This window comes from Pagrus major, chromosome 14 (assembly GCF_040436345.1).
Source record: "Pagrus major chromosome 14, Pma_NU_1.0".
Lineage (NCBI taxonomy): Eukaryota > Metazoa > Chordata > Actinopteri > Spariformes > Sparidae > Pagrus > Pagrus major.
The window spans coordinates 12,041,190-12,057,454 of record NC_133228.1 but is presented as its reverse complement, the minus strand read 5'-3'; the positions used below and the strand labels follow the sequence as shown (position 1 = coordinate 12,057,454).

Genomic DNA, 16,265 nt, shown 5'->3' with positions numbered 1-16,265 from the left:
AGCCGCCAAAGCTAATTTATTAGCACGTTATACCACGAATGTTAGATAGTAATAAAGTAGCTCCAGGGTGACACTGTGCCTGGTGACGGACACAATTTTATTGTAATAGTGAGGTTTATAGGGAACCAATGTAAATGCAGATGGTTCCATTATTTTATATCCTTTACATTGTGCAATCAACATTGACTTCATAATATTGAAGCAGAAAACTGGACTAAAATACCATGATTGATGAGCTTTAGAGGTGCCCGTAGGCTAGCTGTTTCATCCTGCTTTCACTTTTTATGCTAAGCAATCCTGCTTCTGGCTGTAGATTTATATTTTATCCACAGATATGAGAGTGGCATCAATGTTATCTAACTTGGTAAGATTTTTTAATAAAGCTTTAATAAGTCTCCTCCGTAGGTCTTTACCTTCCTAAACTATTAGAGCTGTTTTTATGTGTGCTGAAGAGAAAGGAATATATGAGCGTAATAATAAAATATTTTTTTTATATTCTGCTGCTGCTACGAGTCCTGTTAAGTTGTCATCTTTTTATGGATAAAGAATGATCTGAAAAATTAAATATGTTATGTATTTTGTAAGATATATAATAAGTTTCTTTGACTCATTAGATGAAAATATAATTTATTTCTTAAGACTTTTAATTGTGTTTGATCATCTTCCCTCGCAGAGGTAATAAAACTCCAACAAATTCAGTTTTTGTTTCTTTTTTCCCTCTGGTGTTTCTATTATCGGTCCCTCTGCCCACTAGGTTTTCCTTATGTAACTGCAGCCATCTGTAAGAGCACCTGGGTGTGTGGGCAGATGGATCAGGAGTCACTGCTGAAATATACTGCTGCACCTCTACCGTAGAACAATCTGTCACTTTTAAAAAAATTGTCCTCATTTGCATCTCAAACTCGAACTCTAATTTTCATAATCCCCTTCTCGTCCTCTCACTCTCTCTCGTGGTTCTTCCATCCTCATCATCACTGTATCACCCACTGCTCCTGTCAGAACTTCTACAAAACTGAGCTGAATAAAGAGGAGATGTACATCCGCTACATTCACAAGCTGTACGACCTGCATCTGAAAGCACAAAACTACACAGGTACGCCTAAAGGAATGACCCTAGCATGCAGTTAGTGTGAGTGTAGAAGCAGATACATTACTTAACATGTGTGCCATCTCCTGACTGTGTGTCACAGAGGCGTCGTACACCCTGCTGCTGTATGATGAGTTATTGGAGTGGTCCGACAGGCCGCTCAGAGAGTTCCTCAACTACCCCATGCAGAGCGAGTGGCAAAGGAAAGAGTATCTGCATCTCACCATCGTCCAGAATTTCGACAGGGGCAAGGTGAGCTTAAACACAAACCGTGATATTCGCATTCAAGCATTTGTGGCTCGTCTTTGACATGTATGATAGTAAATGGAAAGTCTTTGAGTTTCGAACTGTTGGTTGGGCTCTGGGAAATTGTGAGGAGCGTTATGAGAATAGTCGCCAAATAAGTCAAGAGTGAAAACTAGAAAGGCACTCTACACACACACACTACACGCCTACATTTTTCGGCAAGATCCATGTATGATTGCCTGAGAAATTAACGAAAATGTTCCAAAACACCCTGTCTCGCAATGTTAAAGAAAGTGAGAAAAAATGTTGGGATCCCCACTAAAAGTTAATGGGGTCTATTCTGGTCCAAGGTCCATCCCACATCCAAGTTTCATGGTTATCCTCTCAGTAGGTTTTGTGTAATCCCGATCACAAACCAACCAACCAACCAACAAACAGACGTATGAAAACAACAGCTCCTCGGCGGAGGTAATAATTGTAAGTTGCAGCCCTACTTGTATAAATAAACATCATGATAAAATTAAAGCTACCATCCCCTGGATCAGATGGGAAAAACTGAATCATATATGCTGTTTTTATATATTATTTAATGTTTATTTTATCTTTTAGTACTTTTTTGATTCAGTACTTTGTTTTGAAGTCAAGTCAACTTTATTTATATAACATATTTTATGACAGGAGTAGACTCAGTGTGTTTTCATACTTAATATATTTTATTCTTACTTACTCTTGATGTATCATCCTTCTCTATTTATGCTTTCTTTTTATCTACAGTGTGATATTTTCTATTCTAGAAGGAGCAACTGTAACATACGCCTTCTTCACCCCATGGGGATCAATAAAGTATTTCTGATTATGCCACACACGGCCGCATGTATAGCCTAAGCTAATTTGCAGTGTCCATCCCTAGAAGGCCTTTAAAATACATAAAATATGAACTCAACAATGAATACACAAGAGACAGTACAATAGAATATGTATAAGAAAATACACAGAACAATAAAACAAGAAGGACTATTCAGGACTAAATGACTGATCCTGCTTCAAAATTGTTTTAGTTTGCATCTAAAATAATCCCAGTCAAGATCCAGTTTGAGTTCTGCAGGTGACAAACTCCACATATAGAAAATCCACCTGACAGAAAAAGCTGAGGATTTATGTAAAAGGCACCTTCCTGTTTGGATGCTCCGCGTGTTACTGAGATCGAGTGGAACCACAAGGTCACTGAGCACCTGAGGAGCCTGGTGATGTAGGCCCAACAAGATGAGTTCAAGATAAGTAAATCTGATAAATTCACCAAAACTTAATATATTTCATTTTGGTGATTGCAGCTCAGAGAAGTGACCTCTTAACTCAGTTAACTGCCAGTAAATGTGCCACACCGCTGTGGAGGCAGCAGCGTGTTCGAGTTTTATTGAGAGCACTTTTTGCTAGCGAGCAGCTTCTCATGCATATTCTAAAATGAAACTCTAATTCACACCTGGCATTTTAAAAAAGAAGCACAGTCACATCATAACTGCTTTGTTGAAACAAATGAATACATGCATTCTATCCTAATAAGCTTTAAAAGACAATTAGTTAAACATTAATACTTGGATGCAGCGGGAGCTGATAGACGTCATTTACACGAAATGAAATCCCTCATGAGACGAGAGATGAAAAGTACGTGTCACTTGCAGTCAGACATTTAATTTCTACCTGTTGTGACAGCGGCTCGAGGCATCAGCACCTCCTCACATTAATCAGACGAATTGCTAGCGGCTGCATTGTAAGTGCACATATTCCCACCACTACTTTAAGAAATATTGTGGTAGATGGTCCCAGCTGTGTGTGTTTTAGGCCTCGGCTGGGAATGAAAAGTGAGATTGGCAGCTTAAACAGCTGATTCAGGATGAAGCAGCATTTTTCTTTTGTTTCTCCTCCTCCTCTACTCATTTTCCCTTTTAATCCTTACTACCTCTGCCATCGCTCTGTGCACTCTCAGGGAAAAGTGGCATTATGGAAACCCTCCAAAAATTGCACACATCCAAGATAGAAAAAAAGACTTGAACATCCCTGATGAAATAACACAGCACTACGGAATCATTAAAACCGCTCCCCTCGTTACTCATAGTCCAATTTTCCTTCACATTCCCGAGCTTTGCCATCTGCCAGCGCTGCCTCGTAGGGATTAGAAGGCGGCAGGAAAGGAAAGCTTTTCATTTAATTAGCAAGATGGCTGGGGCGCTGGAGTGTACAGTACCTGCATGAAGAGGTTACATCCAAGTTTTGACTCGCCAGTGCCACCCAGTGGGGACCGTTGGCTTAGCAGCACCACTGCAGAGCAAGAGCCTTACTTTCTTTGTTTCCAACTGTGTTTTGAGGATGATTCAGTGTTTGCTTTCACGTCTTCAGTGTTGGGAGAACGGCATCATCCTGTGCAGGGAACTGGCCGACCAGTACGAGTCCTACTACGACTACAGGAACCTGAGCAAGATGAGGGTGAGTTGTCCACAATAAAAAAGTAGGAAAGAAATACAAATATTCGCTTACGAATTAATCTAATGCACATTGATGGTTCCTAGATGATGGAAGCCTCTCTCTATGACAAGATCATGGACCAGCAAAGACTAGAACCCGAGTTCTTCAGAGTGGGTTTCTATGGAAAAAAGTTCCCTTTCTTCTTACGGGTAAAGAAATCTCCATATTCCTTCTGTGTCATGAATATTAAGTATAACAGAATAATACTTTCACCCTCTCCTGCAGGAAGAATTAACTTTCCTTATATAAGACTCCTCCAGTGTGAGGTGACATTCAGAAACTCTTATTCAATGCCATTAAATGATGTAACAGGCCCCTGTCCTTGGTGGAGTTTGAGGCCGAGGCTGCAGTCGCAAGGTACGGCCACTAGGTGTCAAGCTAACCCCACGCTGTCTTCTCTTCCCCCCTTCCTCTGCAGAATAAGGAGTTTGTGTGCCGCGGCCATGACTACGAGAGGCTGGAGGCTTTCCAGCAGCGGATGCTCAACGAGTTCCCCCACGCCATCGCCATGCAGCACGTCAACCAGCCCGACCAGACCATATACCAGGCAGACGCGCAGTGTATCCTTGGATATATAGAGGGAACTCACTCGCAGACGAGTGCAGCCATGCTGAACAGACATCATGACATGAGAGCAGCACAATATACATACACAAGCAGAAGCTTACACACACACACACACACACACATACTCAGCATGCTTTGTGTTTACACACACACAATCACCTGTAATTAGGCACCATGCAGCCTTCAGTGCCTCACAATCTCTTTCTTGTTTCATCAAAGGCCCATTCACAGATGAGCCTGCACTCTAACTGTACTAGATGTATACAGATACTCATACAAGAAAGAACATCACACTGTGATTTAAACACAACAAAACCCCAACGGCTGAATTTCCACTGGAGGAACATTTTCAATGGATCCACTCGCCAAATAATCTGTCAATAATGTCCTCTAGCATTATAATAATACAGATAAGAGACGCTTTTAAATGAGAGAGATGTTGATACTACAGTCAACTGGGTTGCCTCAGTTATTTCATAATCCTTTGCAGGCAGCAGTGAGTGCTTAGAGGCCTTTTTTTTTACCTGGGTTCGGTCTGTCAGACTACACCCTGGCTGCCATACCTTTATGATTTATTTCTCCAAAATTTTCAAACAGACTCAGCGATAAGACTGTAGCGACAAAGAGGGCAAAATGTTTATCCTGCTTAGTGTGAGATTATGATTATTGTGAGGGCATTTTCTCGATTATTACAAATATTATTAAATCCGCACTTTAAAGTAACATTATGTAACATTTTTTACCTTAAAATAGCAGCTTCAAAATCATTTTAATGGTACAGTGTCTCGTAACGGGGTGAATGGTGTCTGTTACAGCCACTCTGCCCCTCCATCACTTGTTTCTGCACTATGTAACTTCAGTGAGAGGGTAGGATCACAGCGTTACATACATGATTACTTCAACATACCGGTTTTCACAAACAGAGTTTTGTTTGTAGTTAGCAGCTACATTACCTCTGAGAAATTGTTGCAGACCTGGGATTGTGGTGTTGCACTCAGAAACTGTGGGGGGCGCCACATCGCACAAAATGCCAATTTCTACATAATGTTGCTTTAAATCCACTTGGATTTAACATGGTACCCATGTTTTGGATATCATAATTTGCAGAAAATCTCAACTCTCTGTAAATTGAGGCACTCATTTGTCCTAGAACAATGTCTAACAAGATAATTTGTTTGATTTTGAATTTCTTCAAATCTCTTATGAAAAAATCCCTTCACTCATGTGGATTAATACATTTGGTGCTTGAATTTGGTTTACCATTATAAAAGTAGTGTTACATATGAATAAAATTGTAGATTAAAGTATCATAAATGTCTTTAAAAAAAAAATAATTGTCATATGTTTCAATTAGAAGTAGGCATGAGATGATATGAAAGTTTCATGTCATGATTATCCATCCAACATAATTGCGATTCCTGAAATTATCCAGATAATCATCAAAATATTCTTCAAACTAAAATTGCATTAAAACCTACAGGAATCACTTTAACTTTACTTTTTGTTCGGAATGGAATATTTTTATTGCATCACAATGCGCATCGAAGAATCTTAAATAAGTAATCCTTATATAAGAAATAATAACGTCCTGCACAAATAAAAGATGAAAAAATGGTGGTAGTCTCATCCTCCTGTCGAGCTACAGAGGTAAAATGGGACTATAAAATGATTTCCTAGCCTGTTTGAAGTGCTGTTAGGCTCCACTAACACTTTGAGAGCTATACGGTTCTCCATAGTGTGTGTTCAAAAGAAGCTGTACAATATGGGAGCCTTTTTAATTATTCACACTAATGTATGGGGCAACTGTTGGCCTATATAGAAGGAGAGGGAGGGAAAAGCAAAGACTAAGTGATGTAATGACAGAGGGACGTGTTCAAGTTTGTCATCTCATTGTTTTTCCGATGCATGTGACGCGTTTGCTTGTATGTGCCTGAATAAATTAGCACACCGCTGTGTCGTCCTCACACAACGCAGATCAATAGCCTCCCTCAGATCACTCACCCGTCTGTACGTCTTTGTTGCAAACACCCATGTATGTACAGTAGCTGTCATAACTCACGATGTTCGTGCTGAAACCGAGCCTGAGCAGCGTCGACCGACTTGCTTCCTGTTCTTCTGTTATCCACCACAAGTAACATAAAATGCCATGTGTGGTGTGTGCGTCTTTTCTGGAGTGTTTGTGTGTACGTGGGGGGGGGGGGTTGGCAGGAGTACCACCAAAAGGCGGGTCAAACCAGTTGGCAAGATATTATTCCCTGTCATCAATTATTGGTCGATAAGTAATAGCTGCTTTTGGTTCCATTTGTTTCCTTGATGTGTAGCATTGTGAGGCATCCGTGCTTTATTGTTTTGGCCCCTGTTAATATATCCTTGGCAGGTTATTGTTTCCACGTGGACGTAAATAAAAAGTGTGTGCGGTCACTGGCCTGACTTATGAAACAAAAGATATTGCAGGAGAGTTGTACACACACACACTTCACCTGCCTGCGTGTGTGCTCGTCTTCTGCGTGAGCGTATCTGCGATTTCCCATGTTCTTCCAGGTCACTGAAGGATTCCTGTCCGTTTTAATCTGCAGTGCTTTCCCTTGTCACTCTTCCCTTCCCTTTCTCTCTGTTTTTTTTTTCCTTAACTTCCGCTGCTTCCAGACCTGCAGATCTACGCTGTAACCCCCATCCCGGAGAGTCAGGATGTGCTGCAGAGAGACGGAGTGCCTGACAACATCAAAAGCTTCTATAAGTTCAATCACATCTGGAGGTTCAGATATGACCGTCCCTTTCACAAGGGAACCAAAGACAAGGAGAATGAGTTTAAGGTACGTTCAAAACAAAATAATTCTCTAGAAAGACAAGATTATGTTGATGCTGTACAGCCACTACAGCCATCTCAATAAAATTTGTGTCAATAATGATGAGATTTTTTTACTCAATATGGATAAATCTAACAGTAAACCACACGGCAGAAATAAACACAACTAGTTTCTCTGCTGTCTTTAGCTCACAGGTCAAAGTACACACCCATAGAGGTCCAACAACTAGTTTATTAATCATTTAGTCAATCGAAAAAAAAGTGTTTTTCACACTTTTTTTTGGCAGGACTGAACAATTAATCGATATAATCCACAGATGACTCGATGATGAAAGGAATAGTTAGTTGCAGCTAGAGTTCAGCTTCGGCCACATTGTTCTGTCCAAACCCGGCAGAGTCAGACTAGATTAGTAACCAAGCCCGACCTGAACTATACAGGCGTTTTTTGATTTTTTTTACGTCTGATCCCAAATCAAGCCCACCTCTGCTTTTCTGAAATTTCATCCATATTTCACTCCATGCATTTTGATGAATTTAGATTTTGTTGAGATACTACAGTGGAGTAGCTGCAAAATGTAATATGCTTGGAAATAACGACTGAAAATCTTTTCTTTGAATATTTCAGATTTTAGAATTACACATTTATGATCATTAGCATTTGACCGATGTGAAACAGCTTCATTTTCATCTACACCCAGGTATTAGTCTGTGTGCAGCGCATGTTTTATTCAGGCTGACTCCTGTAGCACCAATTATACACGCGCTGCACATGCTCTAAACACACACACACACACACACACACACACACACACACACACACACACACACACACACACACACACACACACACACACACACACACACACACACACACAGACATGATATTAGGCGCATAAATATTCAATATGAACACACACATACACACACGCCCCATGCAGTCATTTCACTCCCTCAGTTCTATCAAAGCTATTTGGCCAAATTTAATCATGATATCACATTTCCATCCCTCGCCCGCAGGTGGGAATAATACTGTATGTATGATAAACTTTTGCATGGTGAGAAGACTCAGCAGCAGCCAGGATGTGGTGTCATCAGTCATAATAAAGCAATAACGAAGAAATTCAACAGTTTCTATCTGCAGAAAATAATAGTTCACTGAAAGGTCAAGGCTTTTATTTTTGTCAGATTTTCCTTTCAACTTCCTGTTCTTACACTGTAATACATGTTTTTTTTCAGGTGGGTTTCTTAGCCTTAAAAAGCAGAAAATCAATAAAAGGGCAGCAGGGTTGTGTAGTGAGTCGGAAGACCCTGCTGCAACCTAAGGACACTGGATCAATACAGTGTGTCTGCACTCATCTGCTCTGCTGGAGAGTCCTTGAGCAAAACACTGGGTCCCAAACTAACCTTAAAATAAATTAAGCTGTACTGTATTAGCACCTTGTTGGTCACCTGGCTGTGGAGTGAGCCCAGAAAACAAAATGTCCAACTGGGGATCAGAAAAATAATAACTTAATTATGGTTCCAATTTTTTCAGAACTTTGGTTTATGGCTAAATATCAGTGGCGGAATGTAACTAAGTACATTTACTCCAGTGCCTCACTTTAGTAAGCAAATACTGTACTTTTTACTCCACATTTATATGGCAACTTTAGTTACTAAACTGAAACAAAAAGCACTGCATTTTCAGTGTACAGTGTAAACATGCATTTAAATAAATACAGAATTTACTTTTAAATTAACTTTTGACACTTGCATTAAAATTACTTTTGATTCTCAACGGTGCAATATGTCAACATTGTCTCCCTCTTGAATTCATACTCAAACAAATGGTGGCATGTCACCATAGTAACCGCTAACTGCTCCTAACTGTAGCTGCCAGTAGCTAGTTGGCCGAGTTAGTAAGCTGTGCAGTGAGCAGTCCAGACTGGGAGCGTGGAGTAGTATTGCAAGAAAGGATGGGCCAGGGCTAGCTGGTTAGCATGCTAACTTCAGTAGATATCTCTGCAACACAGTACACACGTCTTTGACATAACGTAAAAAGAACATGACAAACATTATACCTGCGTAACATCGGCATGTTATCACCGTCAGTGTGACATTAGCATTTAGCTCAACAGGGTACAGGGTTTCTGAGAGTCCTTAAAGAGGACAGTTCACCCAAAAGTAGTTCCTACATGAAAATGCTCGCTGCACTGTGTTCTGTCTGTTGATCGTCTTACGTAACCAGGTGATGATTTCTGGGGAGAGTCATTGCTGTTTTTCAAACGTGTGTTTTTGTTGCTTTACACACCACAAGCCGAGAACCATCTAGTTCTAGTATATTCGATGGAAGGCAGATACAACTCACAATAAAACAATCTAGATAGATAAATAGTGCTACAGTTATGCCCTCACAATGTCATAAATATGATTTTGACACGTATTAAAAATTGTTGACTTTACTCGTACAAAGTCGCATTATCTCCCGCCTCGCTTTTAAATTGTAGCCTATTAATGACTACAATTAACTGCTCTCCATCCGTCATGCTGCCTGATATATTTACAACAATCACAGTGTAAACATCACTGTAGTTGCTCCACTATCCAATATGATAATAGCCTGCAGTGAATACTAGAGTTTCCATAGTTTATTTGCTGTCAGAACGACCTTGTGGGATGCTGGCGTATTGACAAGCACGCTGGCTGACTGGGTAAGTGGTGGAACATGAATGATGACAGGAGATATAAGAAATGACATCTGACCTACACCTACAAGTGGGGGTTTGGCAGTAGGTGTACTCAACATGTTTTCCTCAAACTATGGAATTAAATTGCGTGCTGTCTGCCAGAGATACAGCGCATGTGTGCATTAGATATAACTAGCTATGGATTTCTTTTAAAGTGTTTTTAGCAATCAGCTAGTACTGACGAGTGTGTTGTGTCTTATTACAGAGCCTTTGGGTGGAGAGGACGACCCTGACTCTGGTCCAGAGTCTTCCAGGCATCTCTCGCTGGTTTGAGGTGGACAAGAGAGAGCTGGTGAGTGTGACCACCTCTGATGAAATATCCATGAAGACATAACTGCAGCACACACAAGGGACACTGTAATACGCTTTTATTTTGTAGGTTGCAATTTAGAGCACTCGCAGCCAATACCCGAGTATCGATCCGAGTCATTACATTGAACAGCAATAATGACCCAGGTCAGGAGTCTGGGGCTATTGAACACATTACACTTCCTGCAATAGATAGATGATATGAACTGGATGCTTTGATGACCAAAATGTCCATTTTTTTCAAATGGACCAATACTTGTTCTGTGTTTCTAGACTGGAATCACTATCATATTTGATACCAGTCCATTGCTTCACTGTTACACATAAATCCTCTCTAAAGCTTTCCGTCTCGGATCTTCTCGCTCAGATCTCTAAGGAGTGGGAGGATTTTAAAAGCTGTTTTGTCCGGCGTATGCAAAACATAACACAGCGTCTGTCTCTGTAGGTCTAAGCACATATTCTTTAGCGCGTAGCTGCCGAGCATGGTGTGAAATTGTGGACTGTAAAAACCCCACTGTTATTCTATGATGGTTATGCAGTGCAATAGCATATAAAATATAGATTTGGCAAAAGCTCTATTAGCAAGAGGATTAAGCTTTGCGTGAGACAGAGGAAGAAAAAGAAAGAGAAAGAAAATACAGTACAGGATGAAGGGAAGACGGTTTTTATGCATCCATGAGCATACGCAAAATGGCTGCATGTGAGTGTGTTTGGTGCGCCTTAGACTTAAAGGAGAATTCTGCTATTTTTAAAAATTGGCCCAATGTTTGCATATTTTTCTGTGTAAATGATTCATTTTGTTTTGTTCAGTAAAACGTCTCATCCAGCGGCTGCAATGTAATCCTTGTGGACAACTTCTACCAAGTTCAGTAAAAGTTTCTGCCATCGTCAGACTCAGAATGTTATTCTAAGTGTCTGACAACATGAGGGAAATGATTCCTACAGAGGCGGACCTTTTTGTTAAAGAGTTGAATCCTTTTTTTGTTGTCCAACCAGGAACAGCTGCTATGTCGCTCTCGCCAAAACCACCAAACTCCATTTACTGAAACACAAATTTTGATAACATTAATGCTATGTTTAAATCAACAAATTGCTATGTTTAGGATAAAGATGTTGCTAGTAGTGCTAAAAAAGATAATTGTCACCCAACTATTTCCCATCACCTCAGTGCAACATTTCAGCATCTTTCAGCTCATTGTTTGACTTCACTCATCAACCCTGTTTCCTGATGCAGCAGGCAGCACTTTTTAGTAAAGAAGCTCTAAAAAATCCCCTGTACATTACCTGCCCCAGCACCACATTTAGGACAGATAATGTTAGCAACTAGCTTGTGAACATAGTGCAGCATTAAGCAGCTAAAGAGTAGGATAGTTCCATCAGAAGTTGGTGGAGACCAAAAATGGAGCTAAAAGGAGCAAAAATTGGCCTCTGTAAAGGTGTTATTGTCTCCCCGTATCTGCTGGATGCATAAACAAGTCACTGTTAGCTCACAAGTTTGCCATATCAACGTAAAACATGATGATATTTCAACACTTACACTTCCCATAATGCACCTTGACAGCACAGTACACCCTGATAATTGCCCACTTCTTCCAAACTCCACACTCCCACCTTGTAAATCGGATTCTCCTTCATATATCTTCTTTTCTTCAAGGTTTCAGTTTTTTGAAAGCTCCCTTGAGAGCCACAGAAGAAGTGACCCCATAAAACTAACTAATTTCTCCACATCCTCCCTTCCCTGTAGGTGGAAGTAAGCCCGCTGGAGAACGCCATCGAGGTGATCGAGAACAAGAACTTACAGCTGCGCACATTGATCACCCAGTGTCAGAGCCGGCAGATGCAGAACATCAACCCCCTCACCATGTGCCTCAACGGGGTCATCGACGCCGCTGTCAACGGGGGGCTGGCCCGCTACCAAGAGGTATGGATGGATAGATGGAGGATAAGGTTGGGGGGTTTTAGAGACTGAGGCAGCGATGACATATGGATCGGCTAATGATGCATGAAGGTGGGTTTTAGCGGAGAGATGTATGGACAGGGAGCGTTTTGCGGAGGGAGGAGCGGATGAGCTGATGGATGGACGCTCGAATGGTTGGGCGAAGGGTTTGACTGATGTGAATGGATGGTATGGAAGTGGGAAGATGAGAGGGAAGGGTGGATGGATGTGGGATCGGTCAATGGATGGATGTGGGGAGAAAGAGGGGTCAAAAAATGGCAGGTAGAGGACTGAGAGGAAAGATTATAGAGCGATGGATGGCTGATAATAGCGGAATGAATGAGATGGGAGTGTTTATGTAGCCGCTATAATAAAACTGTGGTCAATCCAAACGTTGGCATCTGCTGCTTCTCCAAAAGCTCCTTAAGAGTAGACGACTGCACGATAAAAACATTCCTAAACCAGGTGCAGCATGATCCGAAAAAAGAAAAGACATCCACAAATCGACTCGGGAAAACATTTTTTTACCCTCAGCTAACTGAGTGGACTCGAATTGCTCGGTGTCGCATAGCAACCACCCTTTCCGCCAGGAGCACATATGTGAAGATGCATGTGTGTGAATATACTGTATGTGCGTGTGTTTGGGAGTGTATATTGGGTTTGTGCAGAAGAGCGTGCCTCTGTGCAGAAGTAGCCTATCAAGGTTTGTAGGATACTCGATCGAACCACAAAGGAAAGGGTTGCTCAAGAACTTTCTGAGCTCACTGCCCTCATTAAAGCATATTATAGCATAAAGAATTACTTTCAGAAACATTTTGTCAGGGTCATGTATGTGTTTCTATGTGTACACATGTATAAAAGGCATCTCTGGGTATAAATGACCAGTGTTCTGGGGAACTTATTTTCAACTATTTGAGTTTTATTATTATCTCATATATATATCGTACATTTTAAAATCTTGAGTTTCAGTTTCTTCTCCAAAAGTACATAATGCCCCTTTAATTTTCATTTTCATATCAACCACAATTATTTTCCTTTTGGTGGACACAGATGGGGCTGTGGCGAACACCACTGGTATCGACACACATTTTTCTTTTGCGGGATATAACATGCGGCACCCCCCGCGCTATAAATCTATTAATTTCCCAGCGTAATACCGATCGACAGCTGTGGAGGTATGCCGGGCTACAAATGAAGGAGGAATTGTCATTATTAATATTCAGATTTATTGCTTTAGTTTGAGCCTTGGAGGGGGGGGGAATGCTGTCTGATTTATTTCCCCTCCCCTCAGCGTTCTCTCTCTAATTGGACTTTTCTAATGATTAACTGAGCCAATCCATGGTGAGGCCTCGCTCCCCACAGCCCGGCGACGAATTTCCATCATTCGTAGAAGATTATTGATTATTTTTTCGCTGCCTTTTCCGGAGGTCCTTGGTTGGACTTCCTGCTCCAGGCAGCATTTCTCTCTCTAGAATTACTACTGCGGCGCTGTTGCATATGTACTCTAATGTTTACGCAATAAAATATGTTTCATTTGTTCTACATGTGTCGCAGGTTTCTAATAACAAAAGAACGTGGCATCATGTTCAGTGCATACTAATATAGGCTATCTTTGTAGAGATTGCCATCTGAGGATGTTTGTCTGAAGGAATAATATCCTTGTTTCATTGAGGACGGCGACGAGTGTGTGTGACAGGTTTGAAGCAGCGTCGAGCGTCTTTTCTCTTCAAATGTCATCTGGCTCTGTCTCTTTGGAGATAAACAGCTGTGTCCTTGTGAGAGGAACCGTGCTGATCTTTTTTGTGAACTCCTCCTTTACAGTACCTTTCAGTCTTTTTTATTTGTGTGTACGTGTGTGTGTGTGCTTCCCTCCGTGGCAGATTTGAAAGACGATTACGAGCCGGGTCTTTCATCAGCTCGTCGTGTTTCTGCTCTTTGTGTGCTCTGATGCAGAGTGAAAAGGATTTACCGTAATCTGTAGACGCATCACAAGTGTCGATGGCATTGTAAACAACAAGGAACTGGCATTTTTAATATATGGAGAGGACAAAAATGGTTATCGTCATTCAAGGCAGACCGGACATTTTTCATCGTATCTGTTTCTCGTTTGAGTCGTGCTTTTTTTTTTGCTGTTTTTGAAGGCAAATGTCTGGGAAAGTCACAGAAAGCGCATAATCAAGAAGTGTAATGTTTCTGAAGAGACATGATCTGTAACAGGAAGCAGTGACAAGAAAAGCTTTTAAAATCTGAGACTAAATTAGCCCCTAAATCAAAGTAAAATCAATCGTTTGATTCCACTAATATGCATTTGGCTGAGTGTTTCTCTTTCTCTATTTTTAGCTTTTTATTCTGCTCCCTGAACTTGATATTAATATCGCAACACAAAAAACTCAGACAGGAGTATTTCACCTCGTTTGAGCTGGATGTTAGTTGACTCTTGTTTGCTCACTTTGTGTGTGAATGTTTTTCAAGGATTCAACTGAAAATTGTGAGGACGCTAATTCACTGTGTCAGCCCAGCAGGGATCCAGGTAAACTCTGCGGTGCAGAAAGCTCCTGGTGTGAGCATAACAGATGTTTCTCATTTTGTCTCCGCTCAGGCCTTTTTCGTGAAGGACTACATTATGAATCACCCCGAGGACGGCGACAAGATCGGGCGACTGAGAGAGCTCATGTTTGAACAGGTTTGTAATGAGAGATATGAGGGCTTAGACCTTGGAAAGACCTTGGAAACAGTTTGTGTCAAAAAAGTGGAACTGGAGTTGTTTTTGCCAGTGCTTTTTACAGTATAATGTCATTTAGTACTGAGTGTTAATATCCTGTTTTCCTTTTTAGAAATGGGATGAAACATCAATGGGGATTGGCAGGTTCACTCTTCCTATGATGCAAAATATTTTCTTCACTAATTGTCCCTGTCACAGGGGCACAGATACTGATTTTTAGGCCGATACCTTGTCTGAGAGTTACAATCAATCAGATAACAATATATCAGCCAGTGTTCATTATTGACAGTGTTCAAAATGACCTTTGACATATGTTCGGCATTTCTATGCTGTAAAAACTTTTCTGGAGCTTCACAGCAAAACAGAGTTGCAGGATCCGATATCCCGGTGATTTTAAAAGAAATTACATGCAACCACTTAAGGAGGGGTGTGTTAACGCTTTTAGCTTGGCGGCTACGGTGGGGATTTCGGCTTAGAAAAGGGTGAATGTCACGTCTTTTCAAATCAATTTTGGACCTCAGGGAGTCCAGAGACATGGATTACACCGGACAAGTTGTCTGGAGCCATTTTATGTTTATTTGAGTTGTTTGGTTTTTTTTACATTTTAAAACAAGTCCCCATCTACTTCAGTTGTTTTAAGAGAATGCTGCAGCGCTGTTTTGCTGTCAAGCTCCAGAAATGTTTTGTGCCCTACAAGACTTCCCCTTACTTTGCATCAGTATGAAGGTGGGAACACAATGGCCAAATTATCATTTTTGGGTGAACTTATCCTTTAAGTAAATTGTACTTGCTTACATTCCATCACTGGTTATTCTAGATTTTGAAACTGAGATTTTTATTCTTACATCGAATGTATATTGTTTCCAAATATTGCTTATCGGCATCCTTGGTTACTAATAATCGGTATCTGTATTGGCCCCAAAAAATCCATATGATCCCTAATATTTACCTTATCTCATTGTGTTTAAAAGATAATAGTTAATTAAATCAACCTCCTGACTTTCTGTTGTCTATAATACCCAGAGATGTTAACCAGCTCTTGTTTTGCAGGCACACATTCTGGAGTACGGCCTCGCTGTGCACGAGAAGTTTGTTCCCCAGGACATGAGACCGCTCCACAAGAAGTTAGTGGACCAGTTTCACCTGATGAAATCCAGTCTTGGCATTCAGGTACGTCAGAAGACAAGACACCCTCATCCATCTCAAAGAATGTATTTCAAAGGCTGCTACTTCTATAAACTAATGAGGGATTTAAATATCAAGTTAAACAGAAGTTAGTTAGTTGATGATGGATCACTCGTATCAGAAAGATTTAAGATTTCCTACTTAAGGTAATGAATTTTTCT

The 16,265-nt window shown here is 40.8% G+C and overlaps 1 protein-coding gene across 1 annotated transcript in view; it reads left to right on the top strand.

The window, feature by feature from the left end:
* Nucleotides 1-16,265, top strand: part of dock4b (dedicator of cytokinesis 4b) — a 127,976-nt gene that overhangs the window by 94,925 nt on the left and 16,786 nt on the right. Inside the window, exons 35-44 of the mRNA XM_073481179.1 lie at nt 1,000-1,093; nt 1,191-1,339; nt 3,728-3,814; nt 3,898-4,002; nt 4,272-4,413; nt 7,067-7,233; nt 10,158-10,244; nt 12,006-12,182; nt 14,797-14,880; nt 15,970-16,089. Of these exons, the coding sequence (XP_073337280.1) occupies nt 1,000-1,093; nt 1,191-1,339; nt 3,728-3,814; nt 3,898-4,002; nt 4,272-4,413; nt 7,067-7,233; nt 10,158-10,244; nt 12,006-12,182; nt 14,797-14,880; nt 15,970-16,089 (1,212 nt within the window). The remainder of the gene's footprint in view (nt 1-999; nt 1,094-1,190; nt 1,340-3,727; nt 3,815-3,897; nt 4,003-4,271; nt 4,414-7,066; nt 7,234-10,157; nt 10,245-12,005; nt 12,183-14,796; nt 14,881-15,969; nt 16,090-16,265) is intronic.